This window comes from Primulina huaijiensis, chromosome 7 (assembly GCF_012295235.1).
Source record: "Primulina huaijiensis isolate GDHJ02 chromosome 7, ASM1229523v2, whole genome shotgun sequence".
NCBI lineage: Eukaryota > Viridiplantae > Streptophyta > Magnoliopsida > Lamiales > Gesneriaceae > Primulina > Primulina huaijiensis.
The window spans coordinates 4,266,081-4,293,996 of record NC_133312.1 but is presented as its reverse complement, the minus strand read 5'-3'; the positions used below and the strand labels follow the sequence as shown (position 1 = coordinate 4,293,996).

The 27,916-nt window shown below is 32.1% G+C and overlaps 2 protein-coding genes across 2 annotated transcripts; both read right to left on the bottom strand.

The window, feature by feature from the left end:
• Positions 1 to 8,909: 8,909 nt before the first annotated feature.
• LOC140980814 (LIM domain-containing protein PLIM2b-like) lies at positions 8,910 to 11,129 on the bottom strand. The gene is made up of 4 exons (XM_073446869.1): positions 10,888 to 11,129; positions 9,550 to 9,645; positions 9,295 to 9,384; positions 8,910 to 9,056 (listed from the first exon to the last, which is right to left on the bottom strand). Exons 1-4 carry the CDS (start codon positions 11,020 to 11,022, stop codon positions 8,910 to 8,912), a joined length of 468 nt encoding a protein of 155 aa, XP_073302970.1. The 5' UTR covers positions 11,023 to 11,129.
• Positions 11,130 to 17,428: 6,299 nt separating this feature from the next.
• Positions 17,429 to 20,726, bottom strand: LOC140981524 (signal recognition particle 14 kDa protein). The gene is made up of 4 exons (XM_073447946.1): positions 20,582 to 20,726; positions 18,783 to 18,876; positions 18,549 to 18,658; positions 17,429 to 17,717 (listed from the first exon to the last, which is right to left on the bottom strand). Exons 1-4 carry the CDS (start codon positions 20,594 to 20,596, stop codon positions 17,553 to 17,555), a joined length of 384 nt encoding a protein of 127 aa, XP_073304047.1. The 5' UTR covers positions 20,597 to 20,726; the 3' UTR covers positions 17,429 to 17,552.
• Between the last annotated feature and the right edge of the window lie 7,190 nt (positions 20,727 to 27,916).

Below are 27,916 nucleotides of genomic sequence, written 5' to 3'. Positions count from 1 at the left end.
GACATCAATATATCAAGTTTAAGACGAAATCTCGAATTTTGAAACTCAAAGAAAATGTTAATTATGTCGAAACTCGAACTTATGAATTTGGCGAATCCTAGGTGACATGAAAGTTAACTAAAGATTTAACACATTTCCCGCATATAGTATAATGTGGAACGGCTGAAAAAGAAGGGTAAAACAAAATTATTTGATTCCAGCCAATAATGAATGGAATTCTAATGAGGCGAGGCTAAGGGAATAGGACGTGTTTAAAAATTATATAAGTAATTATCACATGTCGCTTGTAATATATAGAAAGTTTGATCGCATACGACTTTTAAGGTATTATTTGAGATCAATAGTCATTTCGACTATTTCTTCGAATGGAACGCAGAAGACAGACAATTTTGTTGACATTTATCTTTTTTTTTTTAAATTTCTTTTTTCCACTTAATTGTTTTTTTTTTTATTTACGAACAACTCATAACCGTTACCGTTTGAATGTGAATTGGGTAAACTATCAGACTTAATATAATGATATCCAAACCATTTCAGTCGAGTAAAACTCACTAAACAAAAATAACGAAATTAATTAATTAATTCATGAAAACTTGCCCCATTATTTTTTAAACTTAACACTAATTTTCTTGGCATGGGATATCAAATGTATAAAACTTGATTAAATTAGAAAAGAAATAATAAAAAAATAAGATTAGATTTTATAATAAAAGTGAACATATAAATTTAGGTGTCTTTGTCCTAACGGAACGTATACATAACAGAATCTGGAATTATACCTAACGGTTGGTGTAGGTTGTGTCAGTGTGTGTCGGTGTGTGTTCATAATTTAATCAAAACAAAATGCTGTTTATTAAATATAATAAAAAGAACTAATTAAATTGTTATTTATTTAATCTGTTTATTCCTATAGATTATTACCGCACAAACCTTGGACTATAAATTCGAAGCACTTAAATTAAATTCATGTTAATGTTTGACTTTCCTTTCTCCTGTATTATTGCATCAATTGTACGTGCTAAAACTATGCAAGAATAATATTATATTGATAAAATGGTATTATTTTTTTTCTATGCTTTCGATCATGTCTCTTGCACAGATAGTGTTACTCGTTAAGTTCTGACGTTATTCTTTTTATGACTCACCTAAACAACTAGATCAAGCGGCGCAACGTCAGCAGCTTGACATACGAAAACTTTACAAGAGGTCACATATCTCAATATTACTTTCATTTATACCCTTACGCTTAACCATCAGTCAATTTTTTTAGCTAATAAAAATAAATTAATAAATATAAATCAACCATATGAGTTTTCTCTTTCAATTTTTGTTCGTTCGTTTTTATGCAGCTAGCACAAAATAATGAACCAAAAGATTAAACTTAGATCATATTTTTTTCCCCAGAAAACTATTTATGAAGTTGAAGTATGTTTGTCTTTGCTAGGTAAGTCTCAAAGCAACCATCCTCTTCCACTTGAATTTTGGTCCATCAAATTCGCACAAATCTTAAGAACTCGTGGACTTAGCAGTATCACTCAACTAGAGTGATTAGTTTTTTTTTTCTCGTTTTATATATGTAAATATGGACGGAGCCAGCTAAGGTCTAGTGTTGATAAGTGCCCAAAAAATTTAAGTGTGTATATATATGTATATTAATTTCTAGATAACAAATTTTAAATTTTTATCTTCTAACATTACATGCCTGATTCCCACGTTAAACTCAAAAAACAAAAAAAAAAAGGTTTGAGTTGGGAGGTTTTTGAGTTCGGATCGGATCGAGTTGGATTCGATATCTTAACCAAAAAAATAATAAGATTCAGGTCTACACGTGTACCGAAAATTTTATTTTTTTATAAAATATATAATTAATAAATATTGTCTGCATTTTTATATATCGTATGTTTGAAAAAAAAAATATATTGTATATTTATATCATAAAATTTCATCATTTAATATTTATTTTGTATATTTTTTTATTTTATAAACAATTGTTTATTTGGTTTAGTAAATATAATTTTAATTTTTTATAATTAGATTTTGAAATTTAAATCATATATGAGAGATTTTATTATTATATGTTTAAATTAAATTATTATTATTATTTTAAAAAATTAAAAATCCGATTGAGTTGGGCTGATCGGATTGAGTTGGGTTAGTCGGGTTTGGGTTCATATTCGGGCTTGGAGTTTTCGGGTTGGTTTGAGCTCGGGTTCGAGTTAAACAATTTTTTAATACTGTCATGTATCAACGAGGCCCGAACATACCCGACCCTTGACATCCCTAGGCCTCCACGCGTGTATATACATACATTTTTCATCGAAATTGTAATGAAAATTTTTTAACCTTAGTTTCAACGTTCAAGTAACATACAAAGAGTTAGGAGGAAAAAGTTAGTTGGTGGAGAAAGGAAGATAAAATATAGACAAAAGGCGATACCTTTATATATGTATGCATATATTATCTTAGCTTGCAAGAGGATCATATGTTGTTAGGGGCTTTTAGACTTACCCATTCTACTAAATTTATTCCTCCCATTTTTAAATTCAAAACCTTACTTTTAATAAAAGTTTTGCGTTAAAATAATGCATTTTTTAACATCAAATACAAAACTATTATTCAATCCNCAAATAAATAAAATTAATAATTGATAAAAAAAAACTTAAAATACAACTTAAAATCTTTAAAACGTAAAAATTTCAATCATCAGTGTCGTTCTCCGAGCGATTATTGCACCCAAAAAATTTCATAACACATCATCATAAAAATTGATATTGTATTCAAATTTTTCGTATAAAATAATTTTATAATGTAAAATTTCATGTCATCATTTCTTGTCGATGACCAACTTTTTTTTATATCTTAATATAATGGTGGGAGGACTCGAACTTGAACAATTATAAAAAAGAAACCAAGTGAGATCATTGGGACTAAAGCCCGATCTTGTTATGACCAACTTTTTTGAACCCATAAAGTAATTTCATTCGATTTAACGCGATTATTTGTCTACCCAAACAATTGTTTTGAGTGAAATAAATTAATAAATATAATAAAAACTAGGTTTAATTGTATTTTCAAAATTATAGGGTATTTATTTTATTAATAATAAACATTTTATATATAAATCAAAGTGCTTATATATATAGTTTTGATATACTACGCATCAACCATATAGACAAATATGAGTACCAATGAAATAACACTAACTTATTGGATATGATGGCACATAGAAAAATTGTACATACAATATGTGAGCCCGTGTTTCGTCCAGCTTCCCTATTTCTAAGCCCATATAATTAATTTCAAATCGAATTGGGATTAATTTGTTTCGAAAATAAAATAATAGATCTTTTAACATTATTTTGAGTTAATTATATTTATGAAACAATGCTAATTTCACACTAGCTAGTTTTAGTTTTTTTTATTTAAAAAAACTCATTATGATGAACGTGGGAATATATATATGTTTGAAAATTAATAATGGTTCCCTTTAGATGCAAGGACATACTTATCATTAATAGTTTTCCATTGCAACTCTCCCAATTCTTTAATGAAAATCATGAAAAATCTCATGAAATTGCAATCCTAATCACAGGTGTTGTCTATATTGTCGTACAAACTAATTAAGATACATATTATTGGCGTATGTTAATTATAGTGACACGATAATTTCGTAGTGAAAAATATGTATGACTGTTTATAATTTATTTTGTCAGGTACAATAATTATTTTTATTGAAAGAACGATCGAACTATGGTACTTGAGCTTCTGTACGATTTAAAAAATTTGAGTTACACCTTTACCACCAGCTATAGTTTTTGATAAAGTGACAAACGCTCGGTTCTATGATTGATATTAGAGCCAATGTCACAAGTTCGATTCTCATTGACTGCAAGTAGTGCAATTATTAGGAGTAATATTGTTGGGTGTACTAATTGTCTTTGCTGGAAGAACGATTGAACCATGGTGCTTTAGCTGTTATACAATTTAAAACATCTGAGTTCCACCGTTAATGTGACGACCCAGCACACTTGTGATATTGTCCCCTTTGGCTCGGGGCCTCACGGGTTTAAAACGTGTCACAATGTGCGGCGTCCACACACTGGCTCTGATACCAAATAGGCCGTGAATTCCCTTAGGCGAAATCGTATATCGCCAAACCACGGGAGAGATGCTGGGTATTTAAATGAGCGTGGAACCACCCCTTGTGACGCGTTTTAAACCCGTGATGTCCCGAGCCAAAGCGGACAATATTACAAGTGGGCTGGACCGTTACATTTGGTATCAGACCGACTCCACGTGGGTTTGGGATGATGAGACAAACCACAAAGAGTACGCTAAGTTTCAAAAGGGGGGGGGGTGTGTAAAGACCCTTAAGCAAAATCTCATATCGCCAAACCACAGGAGAGATGTTGGGCATTTAAATGAGCGTGTAGCAGCCCCTTGTCACGCGTTTTAAAAAGTCGTGAGACCTCGTTTCAAAGACAATATCACAAGTGAGCTGAGCCGTTAAATTTGATATCATAGTCAATGTGTTGACGCCGCACGTTGTGACGCCTTTTAAAGCCGTGATGCCCTGGATCAAAACGGACACTATCACAAGTGTGCTGAGCCGTTACATTTGGTATTGTAGCCAGTGTGTATGGACACCGCACGTTGTGACGCGTTTTAAACCCGTGAGGTCCAGAGCCAAAGCGGACAATATCAAATGTGAGTTCGACTGTTATATTTGGCATCAGAGTCATTGTATGTGGACGCCGCACGTTGTGACACGTTTTAAAGTCGTGAGGCCTCGTGCCAAAGTGAACAATATTACAAGTGGGCTGGGTCATTACAGTTACCACCCGTTATAATTTTTAGTAAAACGATAAACGTTAAATCCTATACATATATATAATATTAGGCAAAAACTTGTGTGAGACGGTCTCACGGGTCGTATGTTGTGAGACATATCTCTTATTTGGGTCATCCATGAAAAAGCATTATTTTTTATGCTAAGAGTATTACTTTTTATTGTGAATATCGGTAAAGTTGACTCATCTCATAGATAAAGATTCGTGAGACCGTCTCACAAGAGACTTACTCATAATATTATAATCAAATAGTATCACATCAAATATGGCAATAAATATAACGTGATTGGTGGGCAGAAAGAACAGACTAAAAAATAACATTTCATAATGAGAATCGTTCCATCAAAAGAAAGCAATAATTAGAAGGTTGTTGGTCTCACTAAATCAAATTTACAAAGCACTAATTAATCAGTCAAATCATAACTCACGTAAAAATAGAAAATAATAATCGTAATGTAATATTTTTTTTAAAGAAAAAGTAAGAAATAAACCCAACAACCGACAATTATTCTTTTCTATTAGCGAATCATGACACAAACAACTATGTTAATGTTGCATAAAATTTTTTTAGAATAAATTAGTTTTTTTTTTTTCTCAAATGAAATTTCAATATATGTGTGGTGATGATTATCTTTCGAAAGTCATTTCTTGATAGTAAAAGTTGCTAAAATTATAAATTAATTTGCCAAATTAATTGTACTAACTGATGTAATCGAACACCTATTTCTATTAAGAACATCGAAAGGGGCAATAATAATAATTCTTATTTTCTGGTTAAAGAGTTAATTTTGAGGTGAGGAACTGAACATGATATTAGTCAAGTCAAAACTTAATATTAAATTTGAAATGTACTCTAAAATCTTACAATCATTTTCCAACCATTTCGCCAATAAAAGGGAAACTGTCAAGCAAGTTTTAAGCCAAATATACGAAGTATTCGAAGAGAAAAATGTACAATTTATATTTTTTCTCGTGTATATTTTGCTTCATTGTAATTTTAGTCATCTATATTATCAAATTTTAATTTTAATAATATGTATTCTAATTTTTTGGTAACTTTCGTTTTTTTTAATTTTATCGGAGTGTTGATTTGATGCTATACACATCAGCATCACATTGTTGGTATGTCAGAAAAATAACTAAAATTTCCGAAAGAAAAGACACTGAACTAAAACTGAAATTACATAGATGACCAAAAATCGCAAAGATGTAGATATACAACATAAAAAATATAATTTTCCTGAGAAAAAACTCATATTTGTTAAAGGGTTTTAGGAGTGACAACTTGTACTATTTTGGAAAAACTTACAAATAAAATTTGAATATTGTTTAAAAATTGAAAGTTACTTGTATCTTGTATGTAAGATCATTTTGTATTTTTTTCAAGTCACATGATAAGATGTCATACCCCAAATACACACAAGGTATCAGCTTGTCAAGTACTGTTATTTATATTCATAAAATAATAAAGAGAAAAAGGATAAAGAAGAGGAATAATGGAAAGAAAGAAAAGGTACATAAAATCCCTAAGGCTTGGTTGGCTAAAATGAAAGGGTCCCAAATATGTGAAGGTTGCAATCATTAGACGGTGTGGTCGTGATGGAAACAACATAAAGTGCCCAATCGGACAATTTTTGGTCCATTATCCATCATGCCAACTAATGTACTTTCTGCCTTAGAATTTCCTAAAATTGTATTAATATCATTTTTATTAATTTTTTTGTTCATAATAATCATACTTTTTAATCTAAATTACCAAGAAATTTGTAAACTCCGAGACAAAGTCATTCATTCATCATTTCAGAAAATTAATTTTTAATGTTAAAAACCTATAATGATCAAAAGCTATTAGCTAAATTAGGGTAGAATTTTATATTTTTAAGTTTTAAGTTTTATATAAAAATTAGAATAATTCTCTCGCGCTTCGATCACTCTCTTGTCTTTTTGACTCTTTATTTTTCTCCTACGACTAGCGTCCATCACTCACTCTGGTAAAATCTGAATCTTTGTGCTATTGTAGAAGATCGAGATTGAATAGAATTTACTTTATAGTATCAGTTTTATTTCTTCATGTTTGGTTTAAGCACTTTACTTTTTATAGATTATGTTATATGCTTTCTTAATTTCTTATTTTAATGTTTTTCAGTATTTTATGAAACTATTTGACTGAAATATATTTTTCTTCTATGTTTACTGTGATACTATTTAACAATTTTTTCTTTAAAAAAATAAGTGGGTCGGCCCGTCTAACCCGTGGCCCAAGGTGGGTCGGGCTGGGTTGGCCATTTAGAGGCCCGCCCCGTCCCGCCTAATGGCGGGTTGCGGCGGGTGACGAGCTGGCCCGCCTCGTCAGCCCATTTTGACATGTCTAGCTATGGTCATGGAAATTTTTTTAAAAAAAGAATAATAAATAAAAAAGAAAAACCAATTACGTGATAAAAAAATATATATGCTTTAGTTTTGTAAGATTTTAATGATGCTCGTTTGTACACTTGCATTAGGTTTAATCAAACGATTAAATCCAAATTTTTAGGCTACATTTCGATTGGAGAATCTGATTTCAACTTATCAATTTGAAAAAGCATAGATTTAAAATGACTAATTGGAGTAAGAATTTGAAATCCATCGTTGTGATTAAGAATTAACTAAGAACTATAGCTAAACAATTTTCTTAGAAATTAAACATGCGACTTGAGCAGGCATGTTCGCAAGATTTGAAATCATTCCAACTGCCACAGTCAAAATACAACCTCACGTCGATAAATGGATCAAAATAAGTTCAAATTGGACACACCCTTGTTTGAATTATTGCAACAGATTTCGCCCTTAGAGGCCCAACAGTTGAGGAAAGTCCAGTGAGTAGTCAGCCCAGCACAGAAAAGCCCAATATAGATTCTTGAAGCCCAACTTTAATCTTCCGGCTTCTGCGGCATTAGTATTATTCAATATTTTTTAAGAATGACATGAAGTCAGCCCAATAGTATTATTCAATATTTTTTAAGCATGGCAATGAAGTTTTGACCAAAGTTTCATAAATTAGACTTTTAATATTAAAAATAAGGATTTTTACTAACTTATATAAATTTTTAAGCACAAAAATATTTTATTTGATTTTTATAAAAATATTTTATTTGATTTTTACATAACTTTCTCAAAATAATAAAAATTTGGATTTTTACTCTAAAAATCTATTGTTGTCAATTTGGTAAAAATGATCAATTGATTGAAATATTTGAGAATTATCGATGTTGCAATTATTATTGGCTTGTCTTGCTATTTTTTCCGTTAGAATAATCGAAAACTGAATAATTACGAAATTTGGAAAATAATTTTTGTTGGAAATTTATTAGATGATTGTATTTTTTTGGTTAGGTAACTCATATAATGAAAAATATCAAATTATTTTTAAATCAGAAGAGTAGATATTGGCAAGTAAGAGACACACCTCAATTACAGTCTAGAGTTTAATAAAATATCGGTTTCAACCAAAATAACCGACCGAACTGAATTAATTTTGAAAAATCGGCTCGGTTTATTCAAAAGTTTGGTTTTAGTTTTTGAAAATATCAATTAGTTCGGTTCGGTTCGGTTCGGTTTCGGTTTATAATATAAAAATTCGGTTAACCGAACAAATCAAACTTTTATAAAAAAAATTAATATTATTAAATTTTCAAATAAAAAATATTACAAATTTCTAATAAAATTTTATTCGAAATAAAACTAGAATTAAAATTTGTTTGTTTTGTTCGGTTTTTGTTAGTAATGTTCGGTTTGTTGAAAAACAATTGGTTAATTCGATTTTAAAAAGTTTGGTTTGATTTTATCGGTATGTTCACGCTATTATGCGGAATCAGACCCAAATATTTTTGAATCCTGAATATGTCCCTTAATCAGTTAATTTCTATATCATTTACTCAGTTGAATTCATCATAAACACACATCGAGTATCCTTTAGTTTTACATTATTTCAAAGCAATTTTGTGCTGAAATTCAACTACAATCAACTTCCTCCAAATACATGCATTACGTTAACGTACGTACAAAACTTAACAAATTAATCTAAAAACTCCATCCAAAATATGACCTACATATCTTGTATATCTGAGGAAGCCCGTCCAAAGCGGCGTATGATGAAGGTGCGAGGAAGCAGCCTCCATGAGCACATCTGAAACATGATTTGTGGTAGAATTCTCCTTCCACTGTTACCTGCATGCAGACGTACGTAAATAATAATTCATTTTGAAACTTGGAAAATTTGCACATATTTTATCAACAATATATATAATTTAATTTGTAATATTCAGTAATGTTTTACATATAATTTATTATATTAATTAATCCCTTAAAGCTAATCTTTTGATTCTTTGCCGTCATTATGAATTAGATATTTCATTCTGTGTATTATCTTCATGAGACAGCAAAGAATGCCCAAGAAAATCGTTACCTTCTCCAATGGGTAGACGGTCTTCTTGCATACTGCACATTTTTCTTGTGTGCCAGAGAAAAAAGATGACACTTTACTGGGTGTCCTGTTCTGCAACACATACACATATGTATGTATAAAACATGGCAAATTAATGACTCGNGCTGATTAGAAAAAAATGAAATAAAACAAGAGCCCTATTGTGTCAATAATGATAATAATAATTTTGAACATAAATTAGAGGACAAGAAAACTTAATTAATTACATGGTGGGACAAGCTTTTTAGAAGTGAAGCTTCCAGTTTCTCTGAAGAGTTGTTCAAAGTGAGGTTTGCAGTATAAGTTTCCATCCACGGCTGAGTAGTTGCTCATCTAGGTAATAACCATATTTTAACATAATTAATTAATTAAAACAAATTTGTTAACATATGTAATTCATAAAGAATTTTATTGCTGATCCTGGAGAATTTTTAACATTACATAAATTTTCAAAAAAAAAAAAATTCATAGGGGAGGCGATTACGTAACCCTGCTCTAATTTTCGACCCCTAACTTTTGTGTAATATTCTAAATGTTGATCCGATGGTCGCAAGAGAATCATATATTTTTGACATGATAAAATATATGAATCCTACTATCAAAATTCGAATCAACACTTCGAGCATTCGTTTCGTTTGAATGATAAGATAATTTGACTGAAAAAAAAATTAAAAATATAGATGAATAATGTAAAATGATCATAAGGCATAGTGTTTGATATGATTTTAATGCATTTTATTTTAATGAGAAAAATACTCCACTATTCACTTTGTCCCTCACTTGCACGTTCCTCTCCTACCACTCTCCGCTCTCTTTTGTTCAATCAAATCTCCGACCTACCATTTTCATTTTCTTCGTTTACTCTTCGTAAACTCCATAGTTGAGTCAAGAAGCCCCACTGCTAGCTGCTGCCTGCTACCCTCAAACCATTATCCAGCTGTTCTTTTCAGAAATTTGCATGCGCTGAAAATTCCACTGAGCTCCTCATACACAAGCTCGAATTTTAGAGGAAGGTTTGAGAAAAGAGTTTTGGTAGGCCGAAAAAAATGATGGCACCAAAACTCCGTCAAATTTGAGCTGTCCAGAGGAAACTAGAGCTACCTCGGGCGTGGTTTTATGGATTTTTCTCCGTAAACAATCTTCACAGATTAATGAAAATTTGAGATTTTATCTATATTCAAGAATTTTGCTTGTGGCTAAGTTGACATTTAAAAAATTTGTAGAATATATAGTGAAGAGAGAGCAAAAGAAATGGTAAGGTTACATAGGGAAATTGTCGGAAGAAGATCGAATTCCCACACCAACGAACTGTGATAAATAACAAGACAGGTCAATAATGTGTCTTACAAATCAAACCAAACATGGGATGAATTAGGAGAATTTTGTTTAATCTGTCATCATCCTTTAAACTAAACATGCTCTTTAGAGTATTATCCTAAACTTAGGATCGAATAAATCCTAATGCAATCATCTGACTTGTTACGAAAAGATCGATCGTCACCACACTTTTGATACAATGTCATAAACTTCTCCCATAGAAGGTAAAAATAATTAATTAAATTTAACAGTAATTACCGCAAGGCGTCCATTGCAATGACTGCACTTAAAGCAAGTCTTATGATAAGCAACTCCATCTGCAGACATCATTTCAACGAAATGTACAGTCTTATCACATGTCTTGCATTTCTGTGTCGTCCCATAACAAGCCATTTTGTCTTGATCCCTTCCCTAATTTTTTAGACTAAAGTTTACGGTACTTTTTTTATATGTTCAGGTAAAAAAAATTGTTTTAAGTGCAAATTTTGTGCCATTGGAGACAGAATTTTTAATGCAATAGAGGCTGGAGATTTAAAACAAATTTAATTTATATTAATTAGTGGAGGAGGTGAGTACTTTAGCCTACAATTAAGGATAAGCTGTGGAAGATCGCTAGTTTTGCAAATCATGTATAATGATGTTTTGAATGAGATATATTAATTATTGTGAGAGGACCACAAATTACAGAAATTTAAGATTATTAATCGCAGTAAGTGTGAGTAAGATAGTCTTTGAATGTATGACACCTCATGATACAAGGAATTTAAGGGTTTTAAAAATAAATATCACAAATGTTAAAAATATTTAAAGAAATATATAATTTTTTTTAAAAAAACTTTATAATAAATTAGCAAATGATAAATAAATCAACATCTCAATAGTTAAATGTGTGCTTCGTCTCTGTCAAATTTATTCTTTTTCTGCAGTCCGTGAGCTCATGTGTTTTTTCGGATGAAATTCGATACAAAAAATTGAAAATATGAAATAAATATATGATATTTCATAACTAAATATTTTATATCTGACACAAATATATGATTTTTGAGTATCCTAACATGTTTAACATATTTTGATATTAACAACACGTCTTTTTCGGATGAAAATTTATTACAAAACTTTGAAAATCTGGTATTAATATATGATATTTGAGTATTAAATGTTTCAGATATGACATTAATATATGATTTTTGAGTACCCAAACATGTATAACAAATTTTGGTATTAATGACACATATTTTTTTCGGATGAAAATTGATACAATACATTAAATATGTGGTACTAATATATGATATTTGTGTATAAACTATTTCAGATCAAGTATTAATATATAGTATTTGAACAGACAAACAAATGTAATAAATATTGATATTGGTATACTTATTTCAATTTTATATTCACAATTGTCTTTTGTACCTGATCTAAAACAATTTGTTCAGCAATATCATGTATATGTTCCAGATTTTCAATGTTTTGTGCCGAAATTCATCCGAAAAAATATTGTGGACTCATGAAATGCAAAAACATTTTTTTGAGTAAATCAGGGACAACATAAAAAGTTTCAATTTGATATATATTAAACACATATTTAACTATACTGTTAGAGATTTAAAAGCAAGTCTCCCATAATAAATTAGGGTTTCTTCTCGATAACATGAGAGAGAAGGCTGGTTCTCTTCCAGGCGGGCGTAATGAGATTTGAAAACAATTTTATTTATTTATTTATAACAAAATAAAAATTTATAAACATAAATTTAAATGTTAATTTCTTGAATTTTAGACTAGGCAAATGTCCATCTTCCAACGGAAGAATAAAATCAACGGGCAGATCGAGTGCTGCTGATTTGGGAGAATTGAACGTTGCATGTAAAAAGAATTTGGGCAATGAAATTATCTTCGGCAATAAACATTTGGAGGACTCGAGGTAAAGATATCAGCCCATTAGTCCATTCATCCCCCCTTTCGTTTGATTTGCTTTCTATTAATCTCGACCCCTTGCATGAAATCATAGATCGATTAGATTCCTACCCCTTTGCCTTCAAACGATTTTCTAATATTAGCCTTACGTATCCTAATTTTATTTTTACGTATGTAACCTTTTAATTTCTGCAAAGTTATATCATTCTGGTAAGTCTCTAGTGAGACGGTCTCACGGATTTTTACGCATGAGTCGAGTCAATTATGTCTATATTTACAATAATAAGTAATACTTTTAACATAAAAAATAATATTTTTTCATGAATGATCCAAATAGAAGATCTATTATAAAAATAACACTCTCTTTAGCCACGAGAAAAACCATTACTAAAACCGTCGCTATTCAATTTAGCCACGGTTTTGGCCATTATTTTTTAAACCGTGACTAAAACCTCTGTTGTTAACTTAAGCACGGTTTTAAAGTTGTTGCTAAGTTAGCGACAATTTATATTCAAAAATCGTCGTTCGTGTAGCAACAGAAGTGGAATATCAATCAGTAAAATAGCAACGGTTTACATAAACTCGTTATTATTATGGCCACATATTTTATTAAACAATGGCTAATATAGCCACAATTTGTTAAATCTAGCAACTGTTTTATTTTAATTGTAGATATAGATATATTTAACAATGGTTTAGCTTAAACCATTACTATATTAGCAACTTTTTTTCATAATCATCGCTAAATTTAACAATGTTTTTCGTAAAACCGTTGAAATACTTTGCAATGGTTTTAACCAAATCGTCACAGAATTAACAATGGTTTAACTCAAACCGTTACAAAATTTATCTACGTTTATTGCAAACTATTGCTCAAATTTTTTCTTACTTAAATAACTAAATTTTTACACTATATATATATATTTTTTTTCTTTCTAAAATTATGTTATATTATTTAAAATTAATTTTTTTTGTTAAAAATTTAATATATATTGTTAGGTAAATTCTTGTATAATTAACATAAACTAAAATCAATAAGTTAACATAAATTAAAATCAACAATCATTCAAAATAACAAGTTACATACAAGTAGCCTATTTTACGTCCAAAACACAAAAGATAAATGCCATAAAAATGTAAAACAAAGTGATGTGACTTCGTTGAAATGGATGAGTCGGGTAAGGAGCTCCAACGGGTCAAATCAATAATTTATAGTTTTTAGGGAATTTGAGTGAAGATAATGGCTTCAATAGCACCTGCAAACAATGAAAGGAACTCGTGAATGGGCGCCGGAGGGGTGTCCGACATGGCCACTCCGATGCTTAAATCAGCAGGTTGAAGATGAACACAAGCAATATTTGGGAGAAAATATGTATAATGCTTAAGAGTTCAAAGATTTCAGAATCAGTAAATGAGAAGGATATCTGCTATTTATAGGAGAAAATGGGGTAGGTACCTCGTTTCCCGCACCTACCTACTAAATATGTCAAGTCGGCCGTCCATACCTCCTGATGACTTATATGACACGCCAAAGTCAAGTTGCTCTGACAGATAAGATTGTCCATATCAATATACTCAAGTGCATCAAGCTTTTCGAGGTTCTCAGGTAGAATTCTTCCCTGGAGATTTATACAAGAGCTCGGGCGTTTGGTTGCCCGGGGAGTAGAGCCCGGGCTTGCACCGGCCCGGCTTCAGAAGAATCCATCCTGCCAATTGACCCTAATTTGGGAATCCATTTAATATCCCGGGTCATCAATGACCCGGGTTCTTACCAGGGTATCACCACTCATCCCTAAATAGTCGGGCTAGAGTCATACTCGCTGTCCCGATTAGTCATGCTTGGATTCCCAAAGAGATGAACAATCTTGTTATATAAAAGCATCGGGGGCTTCATGTCTCCCAAAGATGGGATGAGGAGCCGGAGTCTCGCGTCTCATGGACTTGAGATAAGATGTCGGGGCCTCGTGTCTCCCGGGCTCGAAATGATCGAGGTGCAGAGCCCCGGGCAAGGATACGGGTCCCTGGACTTAATAGATAACCAGGGTGCGGAGCCCTGGCCTTCATGAATGGTCGAGGTACGGAGCCCCGAACCAGGATACGGATCCCTGGACTTTTAGAACCAAGGTGCGGAGCCTTGCGCCGGGGAACATGTCCCGGGACTTGTGAATGGTCGAGGTGTGGTTTCCCGAGCCAGGGTGTAGTGCCCTGGGCTTTTTAGAACCAAGGTGCAGAGCCTTGGGCCGGGGAACATGTCCCGGGACTTGTGAATGGTCGCGGTGTGGTTCCCCGAGCCAGAGTGTAGTGCCCTGGGCTTTTTGTTGATCGAGGTGTGGTTCCCCGAGCCAGGGTGTTTGTGCCCTGGGCTTAAGATAAGGGTGCCTGGGTCTCATGCCTCCCGATATTTAAATAAGAATGATGGGGCCTCATGCCTCCCAGACTTTCAAGAAGGTGTCGGGGTGGTCTAGCATGTCTGCCCGGGATCTCGCATGATCTGCCCGGGCTCTGGCATGGTCTGCCCGGAATCTGGATGTCTGCCTGGACTCTGGCATGATCTGCCCGGGATCTGGCATGGTATGCCCGGGATCTGGATGTCTGCCGGGGCTCTGGCATGATCTGCCCGGGATCTGGATGTCTGCCTGGGCTCTGGCATGATCTGCCCGGGATCTGGCNGGTAAGGAGCTCCAACGGGTCAAATCAATAATTTATAGTTTTTAGGGAATTTGAGTGAAGATAATGGCTTCAATAGCACCTGCAAACAATGAAAGGAACTCGTGAATGGGCGCCGGAGGGGTGTCCGACATGGCCACTCCGATGCTTAAATCAGCAGGTTGAAGATGAACACAAGCAATATTTGGGAGAAAATATGTATAATGCTTAAGAGTTCAAAGATTTCAGAATCAGTAAATGAGAAGGATACCTGCTATTTATAGGAGAAAATGAGGTAGGTACCTCGTTTCCCGCGCCTACCTACTAAATATGTCAAGTCGGCTGTCCATACCTCCTGATGACTTATATGACACGCCAAAGTCAAGTTGCTCTGACAGATAAGATTGTCCATATCAATATACTCAAGTGCATCACGCTTTTCGAGGTTCCCAGGTAGAATTCCTCCCTGGAGATTTATACAAGAGCTCGGGCGTCTGGTTGCCCGGGCTTGCACCGGCCCGGCTTCAGAAGAATCCATCCTGCCAATTGACCCTAATTTGGGAATCCATTTAATATCCCGGGTCATCAATGACCCGGGTTCTTACCAGGGTATCACAAAGTATCCAAGTTATGGCTGGGTCTCATCGTCATCGTACTCGTCATCCTCTCCATCGCCTCTTGTTCAGAGCGCGTCCACGTGGTTCGATGGTGCACGAACTTGGAAGGATATGCTAATGTGTGAGGTTCTACGCACCCGCCGTCGTACCCCTATCCAGTGGTGAACCCCTGCTCCCTTGTGAGGACCTGCTGTCTGTATGTGGTGAACCCCTACCTGCCTCTGACGATCCTCCTCCGTGTGAATAATAGCCGCTATGTGATCCACGTGACATACCACCAAGGAGTAGACGGACCGATTCCTCCAACGAAGACACACTTGACCTCAATTACTCCTCACACTCTCGAGCTCGACGGGCTTCTACCGCCCTCTCCTCTGCTTCTTTGGCCCTTTGAGTGGCTGCTCGTACCTCCTCACGTGAAGCATATAAAGATTGCCACACGCCGGTAGACCACCCTCACATTGAATCGTCCGTAGATCCCACAGTCCCAAAGTCAGGGTATGAACTAAGCGCTTCAAGAAAGGCATCTCGAGTGTAGAATCATTTCCCGGGGCAGTCTCAATCTACTTGAGCAAGTGTTCCATTAAAGAATTCGTCGGTCACGACACTGGAAACTCCATCCCTGTTATTTTGGGATGAGTAGCAGCAGCAGCCTTCTATTAAGCCATGAGTAGATTGCTGTTCTTGCAGGTTCTCTTGGCTAGCATTGGAACGCGTCGCTTTATAGTTGAAGAATCATTTGCTACGACCCAAATGTTGTTTCATTCAATCTTTTACATCAAAAAAATGTTTTACGCTTCTCCTAGAAATAGAATCCGAAACGATTTTTGTTTTTATAATTTCCAAATTTTAACTTAAAATTTTAGTGTGTATCTTAATAGTTACTATCAGTACTGATGTAATATTTGTTTTGTTCTCATTCAATCCTTAAACTCCAAGGCGTCTTAGGTGACTCTTTCGTATGAGAATAGAAGGTTTAAATGGTTTTGAAATACTTTAATCAGTTGCACTTGAACTGATGAATTACTGAGGAATTTGAATTGCTGGAAAAAAATTTGATTTGAGAAAGATTTCATAGATGAATTTCAAATGATATCAATCTTGAGTGTTGAATTCACAACTTCTATTGAAATTGCATAGCTTGATATTAATTGAATTTGAAACTCACTTCAATTTTATCTACTCAAGCAGTCAAAAAATTTGAAATCATTAAATTTAAAGTTTATCATCTCAAATCCATCAAGACAAGTTCAACCTAAACAAGCTAATAACATTATTTTATTTTCATGAGCAAATTCAACCTTAACTTTTAGCAACCACCTACCAAGTACCAAACTAGAGAATGAAAAAGGACATATTTTTGACCGGGCAAGGCTAGCATACATCGTCAGTCCCACATTGTAACTGTCGCTCGGGGCCTACTTACATTTAAGAAAACCAAATAGAACAAACAAGATTTTAAAATATAAGACAAGCATATAAAAATATGTGGGCTTGATTTTAGACCAAGCTACCCCAAAACTTTTTTAATATATATATGACCGGAGGCATAGTTGAGTATTCAGACCATTGTTGGAACTTGGAGCGAGCCATTTTGTCAAATTCTTCATAAAAAATGAATCTATGGCAAATCACAATGCTGTGTAATTTTTAAATGTTCCACAAAATGCTGAACCATCAGGTGTCAATTAGCGTTACTAGCTTACTCAAGATTTAAAAGAGAACATACATCAAAAAGACATTAAGCTACGAGGCTTTAGCAATAGTTGATTGCTTCTTTGAATCCTGTTTTTTATCAGAATCTGCCGCCTTCCTCTTTTCCTTCCTCTCTCTCTTCTTCAAAGCAGTCATTCGAGCTTTCAAAATAGTTGCATAACTTGATTGAAAACGTAGGTGATCTTTCGGACCCACCTGTCATCCCGAATTTAAAACAAAACTGAGTCCATTCAAATATGTGCCATTATAAATCTTATATGCATACACGGGTGTAGTCTATCCAATTACAACCGCCTATAAAAAATTTGTTTCTGACAGAAGTCTGTCACAAACCTATCTGACTCGGAAATTTTTAGTATCAGAAGTGAGTAGTGAAAGAAATGGGGGGGAGGGATGGGGGATTGAGGTCCTAAATTCAGAGCTCCATAATGACATCCAATAACTGGAAAGCACAAATGCCGCCACAACTTTCATTTGAAATAACATTTATTTTGTTGCAAAGAAACCAGGAAGAAGCACCCTAAAACTCAGGCTAAGAAAAGATGGCCTGACACATCAAGTGCCGAAGCACTAAAATCCTATCCTATTTAAAAAAAAAAGAAAATAAATTGGGGTGTTCCCAAGTTAGCATAGGACATTTCACTCTCATAAATCTCCAATGACTGGCTTGTTTAAAACCATAATGTTTTTTTTTCTTGTTAAAAAATTGACAGATACATCGAAAGGATTGATCAGTCATCAGTTATGAACTGGTGGAGGCAGAGGGGAGCTGTAGGGATGGGGTCACCATCCCTCAATCTTAAATTTTTCTATTGAGTATACATTTAAAAGCTGCCACCTAAATTTTTCTATTTTTAGTTTTGCCCCCACCTCCGGCTCTCTTCTGGCACTGCCACTGCCACTGCTTGCTTGTGCCTGGCTCAATACTGTTTACTTCACATGACTTGATCCTTTGATAGCCTTCACCAGATTGGCTAACAGATGGAAATGAAATGTAAAAGAAAAGGAGAGATAACTTGAACATACCATAGTGGAAATGGTCTTCTTTCCATTAGTTGCTCGAATAAGGCACTTATATTCAAGATTTTCTCCAGCAGTGTTAATCTTATTCCTAATAACCTTGGATTTGCCAGAAGCTGGATACACACGAAAGCACAAGTAGGAGGTTGTCTCAATGTTAACAGAACAGCATGCATTGTGATATCAAAGTATATCAAGGTGTATACCATGAATGGACAGAGATAAGGGGGAAAAACTCACAGTATTTCATTGTAACCCACACAGATCCCTTCTCTTCAGTTCGCTCAAACATGCTGGTAAGTTCATTTAGGAAGGGGTCGGGTTGTAATCGTGCCTAATCATAGAAGAATAAATAAATAAAGAGTAAATGAAAGCCATACACTTCAAGTAAAGAGTAATCTCATTCGCATGCTACGAAAAAACCTCAAGTTCAACTCACCTATTTTCTCATGCAAACAGAAAATATACGGCAATATAAAGCAGGAAACATTACTTAAAAACCAATAAAGATATTTCCACAACCAAACACTTACTATTACTTTTTCCCATAAAAACGTATACTACTATTTTGCAAATTTGAGTTTTTTGGAATGCAAAATTATACAATGGCTCTTTAAAAGCGAAAAATAATCAATAACGATATCTGGATTCAAACAAAACATTTTTAGAGTTTTTTAAGAAATTTTTCCTAGCATGCATAGTACTTAGGTGTAGTGTCTACACGAAAGAGTTGGACAATTCATGAAGGCATTTTTTGCAGTACCATATGTTGATCCAAAGAAATAAAAATTCTAAAAAAACTTATAGTCAGTAAGCTATCTCAGTTTTCCATACATCCACATCGAGCATCCAAGTCACCTGCAAAGCTGAGTGCACAACCAAATCTAGAAATTAGAGCTCAAGATTATGTTACAATGTGAATGTATTAGGCTGATACCATCACTAGGGGTTCGTCGTTTAATTCTGCTAATGTTTTAATATAACTCATCGCAGCACTTTCAATTAAACTAAGTAATTTTCTGTGATGCATATAATACATTATTCAAGAACTATATAAATCAAAAGCCAAATCCAAAGACAATAAATCAAGACATCAACTTCACATTATTATTCTGAAGTTTTCTTTTTGCATTTCTTCCCAGAAAATAACTATACATAAATCAAAATACCACCACTGGGTTCTCAACAAACTGTGGTTTGGCATATATTTCCGAGGTTTTCACTTAATAAACTAGTCATTTGAATCTTATTTCAGGCTTTTACAATCCACTGAAAAATGATGTAGTTGAGGAGATGACATGAGAAAGGGCTCTTACTTTCGATTCAATAAAAAAAACCATAAAACTGAAGTTTGAGTTGAATTGGGCAAAACGCAAGGAATGCAGATATGAAACTTTTTTATTATTATTATTTTGAGCGGTTACATCCATCATTCAACATTACAATCACTAATCAATCATAATAATAAAATCAATCTAACAAAATTACCAAATACAACAAACTGTTTTAGAAGCTCATATAACATACAAGCGCTACAAACACAATATACTTCTAATAATATAATGCCATTGACGACATCAACGATATAGTTGAGGCACTACCTTATCTTCTTCACCACAATCCTCTTCCCTAAACAACCTATTATTGACCATGACTTACCTTATCTATAAGAATTCTTATTATTTGCTTTGGACTCTTGACTGCCTTAAAATAAAATTACCTCGGACAGTTTTATCCATATGGATGTGATCCAAGACCAAACCCACACAGTTCCCTCGCCTGCATTGTCAAATTCCGGTGGTTTACCCCCGATTAAGACATTGAATCTGACACTGAGGCAACAAATTGACTGCAAATCCCCCATCTAATTTTAATTTTTAGCTTTTGTAAATTGGCCTTCAAATCTAAAACTTGTGTTGCAACTTCTTACTTCGGATCATTAACTCTTATTCTGATCCTCGCACAAGGTAACTCTCGTTTGTAGCACATGATCTGTAAGTAGATCGTGAAAAATTAAACGAGTAAATCAATTCAATTACCTGAGATGAAGCCATGCCGGAATTCAGAAATTTTGAAAAATCCTTTCAATCGAGAAAATTTCCAAATAATTTCTCTTGATTTTTCGGGAATTGTGTTGTATGATTCTTCGCGACGCCGGACTTGTGGGGGTCTAGGGTACACAATTTTAATACAGAGTCATCGCTGGAGTTTGAGTTAAAAGTACTGCATTCGATCAACGGCGGACATGATGCCACGTGGATCACAAGGTATTTTTTATTTTTGGGAATTGGAGGAAAAAACCTAATTTAAATTGACAAAATCATAGGTAAAATTAATTTGAAATCAAAATTTAAATTTAGATTTACAAAATTATAAATCAATATTATAAGTAAAAAATTATTTTAAAATTTTATTTATGTGTATATGTTAAAAACATTTTAGATAAATTATTAAATTTAACGATAGTTACTTAATTGGACAGAACGATCGAACCATGAATCTTAGTTGATGTACGATTTAAATTATTTGAGTTGTACAATTATCACAAGTTATAATTTTTAGTAAAATGACAAACGTTCGGTCAAACAATTGATATTAGAATCAAAGTCACAAGTTCAATTCTCATTGATATGTATGTAATTATTAGGATGGAGGTTGTTAGAATGCAATAATTGTATGTGGGTAGAGAGATCGAATCATGACGCTTGATCTACTGTACTATTTGAGTTGCACTATTACCACCAGCTATAACTTTTGGTAAAGCGACAAACGTTCTATCTTACACCAGCGGTTTGATATGTAAATCTCATAAGCATCTCTATATAAATATTTTTTAATCTTTTTTGTCAATTAACTCTATATCACTAGTAAGTAAATTTAGTTGTGAATCTATTATGCAAATAAATTCCAAAAACAAAGAACAAGAAGAAAACAAATTTCTCATGATGTTTTGATGGAATGTTTCATGACTGAATACGATGACCTTCTTTTTAAAAATACCGAATTAAAAATAACAAAAAAATTCTGTATAAAACATAAATATTTATCAAATGGAATTTTATTTGGAGGAAGGACGATGATACTTTAATAGATATACACATAGTATACAGATGAAAATTAAATTATTTTAATTTTTTTTAAAAAAGATAGAATTTAACATTCGTGTTGTTTTAGGCTCTATCAAAAAAATATCGATAAATAAATAAATTATATGCACATATATTTTCGGTTTAAAAATAAACAACTGTTGGGTGGTCAAAATCGACCATTAGTTTTCAAGAATAAATTTATTTGCGTGATATTTGCACCCTGCTGTGATACATTGACTTTGTTATGATAGGGTCTTTTTTATTATTTGCATTACTTTCCAATTTTTATACTAATGGATTTTGCATATTTATATCCAATTATTCGAATTCTAGATTTTGTCGTAAACCTAATTTGATTATTTCTAATTACGTAAATCGGCATGGTTGTTAAAGTGATATAATCCTCTCTCTATTGTTGGATATGCCATATATGATTTGAATCTTGGTAGTTGCAAATAATCCCACTCTCATGGTGTAATAAAAAAAATTTATGTTTATTATTTTCGAAACTTATACAATTTAATTTTTAATTATTACCCAAAACGTTGATTTCAATATTCATAGTACTAATTGAATATTATAATTTTTAGAAGGTGATTTAGTTATTTATTCTTTTCAATAACATGAATCGTACGTTGCTTTTAGCAAGAGATACAATTACTGTTACACCGATGTAAATTTCAGTGCATCACTTGCATGCATGTTCACAACAAAACATGCAATTAATTAATTTGTCAAAAACCCTACGATCAATTTGAGAAACAAAAATTCGACCCTTTTCTAAAAAAGGAATATAATAATAATCTATGGGCAAAAGATCACTGCGTAGTTGGTACCCGTCGAGCAAGAGAACATGCCCGTTTCATTGTCCTTCTCATAACTGTAAGCTTTCGGACACTTTTCTTTAAAAAACTTCGAGTAGACTGTCGGCCCACAATACGCCGGCGTGCAACAGTACTTATCTTCCTTTAAGGCCGAGCACGCATCCCTGCACCCGCCCGGTGCCTGCAGCTCCTTCGGGCAATCTTGGATGATATTCTCTTTGCATCTGGCAGAGTGGCGACAGTACCCTGTAACCGGAAAGAAGCTCATTCCTACATTATAACCCTCGACGAGAGATACGTCGAAGAAATCCAGGTTGTTGAAGCGGTCCAGAGCATATCTGGCGGCGGTGAATGGGGCCGTTCCGAAGTCTTGACACTCTAGTTGTCCTTTGCAATCTCCGGTCTCGCATTTACCTTCAGTAACAGAGTCGAGAATCTTAATTAGAAGAACAAAATACATGTTTAGCTTTATGTAGACTGGTATTTTACTGCTTACAATATTATTTTATATAATTAATGATTACATTAATAAATATTAGTGTTTGAATAATTATTAAAATTATTGATATAATATAAGAAATATATTTAAATTTTAAATATTATTATAAAAATTTATTGTATAAAAAATATTATATCTTTTGAAATAACGCTTAAATGAAGATAACAATCTTCTTCATTAAATTGATTTTTTAATTATCTTAGTTGAATGAAATTTTTACTAATTAAAAAATTGAAAAAATATCTAAAAAAGCATATATCAAAATTTTAAACAATAAATAAATACTTATCAAAAATTCAATTTTTTTCAATAATTAGATCAATATATTTTGATTAAATTTTAAATATTTTTTATAACATGGTAAAAAATGTTTATACTAAATTTCCAATTAAAATACATAACACTAACAATACTAATAATACTAATAATAATAATAATAATAGAAATTTATGGACAACTAATATACCAAAATTCACAACGAAATTTTTTTAAAAAGTTGAAAAACATAATGTTATATTAAAAAATATTTTTTTATTTAATATGATATAAAATAATGAAAACTAAATATATAAAATAACATCAAACTCAAAACAATAACCGTAATCATTTAATCAATATAGACACTTAAATAAAAACTGTTAATTTGAAAACCATATTCTCAAATTTATCGATCGAATCGTAACCTAAACGACCGTAAAAATAAGATCATATTTCCCATTGTCCATGAGTGATGCCAAAACCAGAGGTCAAAATACAAAACTTCAATTCATATTTCTAGATGATCAAAAATTAACTTATATTTATATTTTATTTAAAAAAAATTAAAATTCATATCAATCTACACCACACCCTCCAACATATATACATATATACCTTGGCCGGTTTTATTGAATATGCAACCGGTTCGAGCCCAAATTTGGCCTCTGGTAGGTTTCACGTCTAGGACCCATCTCTCACCGCTTCGGAGCTCTCGGCCACCACCAGGCATGGCTGCAGCCCAGACCGTGAAAGTACATTTGTTTCGGACGTAAAATGTGGTTGAACTGGTGTAGTCAAAGAAAAGGGTAATTATCAAGAAGGAAATGAAGAAGGGTTTGTATTTCGAGGAGCTCATTATGATTTGTGAAAGAATGGAATATCTTATTTTATTAGTGTATTTTTTCTACTTTTCTTTTGGGTGTGGAATTATATGTTTGTGTGGAAGAAATGGAAAAGGTATTTATAGAACAAAGAGTGAAAAGTATCGATTGGCATTTGAAATCTTTGTCTTTCTTACATACGAGATGGATTGGACAGTTTTAAATTATTTAAATGGTGTATTATTGAATTATTTGTGCCCAAATTATAAATTAAATTTTGAACGAGTAGTCGCTTTCGGTTAGTTGCATAGTCACATTTTCTTGTCCTTTAATCTGAGTTTATAATAGAGGATTTGGTAGGGTTGTAAAAATTAGACAGTACCTATCAAAACATGATATAACTCGAAAAAAATCAGATTTCGGATCAGATCGGGGTTGGATTCGATAGCTGACCCGAAAAAAATGATCGGATTGAGTTGAGTTCGGGTCAACCTAATTTTTTTTTTAAAAAACATAATTAATAAATATTGCCTAGCTACATTTTTACATATTGTATATCTGAAAAATATTTATTTTATATTTATATCATAAATTTTCATAATTTAATATTTATTTTGAATATTTTTTATTTTCTAAATAATTGTTTATTTGATTTAGTAAATATATTTTATTTTTCTACCATTAGACTTTCAAATTTAAATTATATATATGAGGGAGATTTTGTTATTTTGTGTTTAAATTAAAATATTATTTTTTTTATTTTTATTTAATTTTCTTTAAAAAAAATTCGAAATCGGGTTAATCGAGTTGATCGGTTTGATTCGGGCTCGGGTTCGGGTTGGCTCGGATTCGGGTTGAGCAATTTTTGAATAATATTATTGCTCAACCCGACCCGACCCACCCGAATCGACACTCTTAGGATTTCGTCCAGGATATCGACTAAGGTAGGTTGAACTAAACTTAATCATGTATTGTAAGAATAAATATATTATAAATATTTAATACAATTTTTTGACCAAATATTTAATACATTTTGAGTTTCAATTATTTGTGTTAATTTTTTTAGTTATAAAAATAAATTTAGTATATTCCGACGACCAATTGAGATAAATGGTTATGGAATCTCCTTCCTTGCCTCTCGGGTCTTGGTCAAATATCGATATTATATATTATTCTAGTCGCCATGACTGAACCAATATTTGAATTATTATTGGGAACTAAATTCTAGGGTTTATATAATTAAAATATGAAGTATATTTATTTGATTAATTGTAACTAAAATTTGTGGATGGCCCTTTTTTTTAAAAAAAAAATCTCAAGGTTAAACATGAAATTGGAATTCAAAAGTAAAAAATCTGAGTTCTGGTTATTCTTTTTTTTTTTTTAAATTTTTAATTTGTTTATTTTAGGCCATCTAAATACAAATTCCTGGTTTCTCCCATGTCCATGTCAAAGCAAAATTGGACTTTGTTTTAAAAATTTGTCGTGTAGTTTTCTCAAAGAGTGCTAACGAAGCGTCAATTATATACGGTATGAACAACTAACTATATATATGGTAATTGAAAAATGAAAGTCATTGAAGGTAATTTTGGATGTTTTATTTAATGATCGAGATGTTAGAATTATATATTACCTGAATGAAAATTAAATCTACTACATTGAATACACCCCGTCTTATCATTATCGATACAAATACCTCTGGTTCACATTTGACCCCAAATTAAAAATAGTAGGATCAAGTATTAGCGTTGGAACAATTTTGTAGGCATACCTAGTTAATTAATTGTACATGGATTCAATATATTAAAAGACCCAAAAAGATGATATAATTAATTAAGAGTTTCCAAACTATTAAATAAATTGGTAGATCACCTTATGTATAGAAACTTAGCCAAATTAAGTCTTCTATGATAGGTCGAAAACTGCTAATGTTATATGAGACTATAGTCTCCGAGACACAGATAATAATATAGAATATATATCGCACACATATTAATATAGATCAATCTTCATCTCCCATCTAAGGCAATAATAAGGTGATCGATTCGCTGTTGCATTGGAAGATCCATAACTACAATGTTAGATCAATAAATATATTCTGATACACGTTGATTGTTATTTATATTTATGATGGTTTCACGTGAATTTATGGCCTATAATGATATATAGATTTGATAACATGATTTATAAATTAATTTTATTAAATCCCAATGGATATATGATAGTATCCTCTGGTTAATCAATATTTTATTTGGATAAAAATATTGATGAATCAATTTTTGTTTCTTTCAAATGTATTGAACACGTATCATGTCACAAAATTATTTGTGAATAAGGATTTAGACGAAGTTATTGAATTTCGAAAAAAGTATTTCTCATTAATTTTATTGCATTTGATTTAAAAAAATTTATTTATCACATGTTAACAAAATAATAATATATATATAACTTATCAGAAATTAAATAATTAAACATATATTTATGTTGGTGGTCGACATCAATACACTAAATATGATAAGCATCATGTCATTGCTTTAGGCTGACATAATCTAAAATTTTGATATATGATAGTGATTATCAGCTAAAAAAATTAATCGACATTCATTGTATTTAAGAAGTTTTCAAAATTAGCAAAAAAATTAGTTTCTTATTTTTATTTTTTATAATTATATTATTTTTTTGTAATTTAAATATCTATTCATTTTTTATAATACTTAATTTTTAATAATATCATCTCGTGGATCGCACAGTTTAAATACTAGTATATTTTAATGTGATAGCTTGCTATTATTTTTTTTAGTAAATTTGTAATTGGTCAAGCTTTTAAAAAATTCCAAACGACTGAAAATCAAATAAAAAATTTAAATAATATTCAAGCCATAATTGATCTGACTCATTTTTCTTGTAAATTATTGATCGTATGATTCAAAGAAATCTTTTTAATTGTTTTATTATTTTGGTTGTCTTTTGAAATGCTAATATANAAAAAACGAAATCATAAAATTTTACAATTACATTTTATAAATAGGTAAACAAGAAAAATAAAATAAGAAAACAAGATCAATTCAAGTGTGTACGATAAACATTGAGTATGTCTCTTGTAAGACATTATAACGTATTAATATTCATGAGATGTGTCGACCCGTTCCATATCTACAATGAAAAATAATATTTTTTCATCAGTCGGATCAGATCGGATATTTGTTTCACTAAATTGACTCGTAAGATCGTCTCACAAGAGTTTTTGTGTAAATTATAAACATGAATTCGGAAATACATTTTGAATTCATAATTTGCAAACTTAATTTAATTAACATATAAATATGATTAGAAAATAAATAAATTTTAATTTCATATTTAAAATTAAAAAAAATCTCAACTCTTCTCCAAAAATATCAAAAAACTAATAATAATAATAATAATACTTAAAACTTAGGGAGTAGGTCTCTTGTGAGACGGTCTCACAAATCTTTATCTGTGAGACGGGTCAACCCTACCGATATTCACAATAAAAAGTAATACTCTTAACATAAAAAGTAATAATTTTTCATGGATGAACCAAATAAGAGATCCGTCTCACAAAATACGATCCGTGAGACCGTCTCACACAAATTTTTTCCAAAAATAGTAGTGTTGTGTCATAATTAATTAATAAAATATGATGAATCAAATGAACAAGGAGACCAGCAGCAGAGAGCGTTGGCAGGGTCTTGTTCAGGAGTGGGGGAGCACGGCAAATTCCAAATCTAAAGAGTCGGCAGGGTCTTATTTGGGAGGACCGCAAATTCCAAGTCTAAAGAGTCGGCAGAGCCTTGTTTGGGAGCACAGCAAATTCCAAAATCTAATTCTTCTCTTTATAGTTGACAAATTCAATTCATCAATA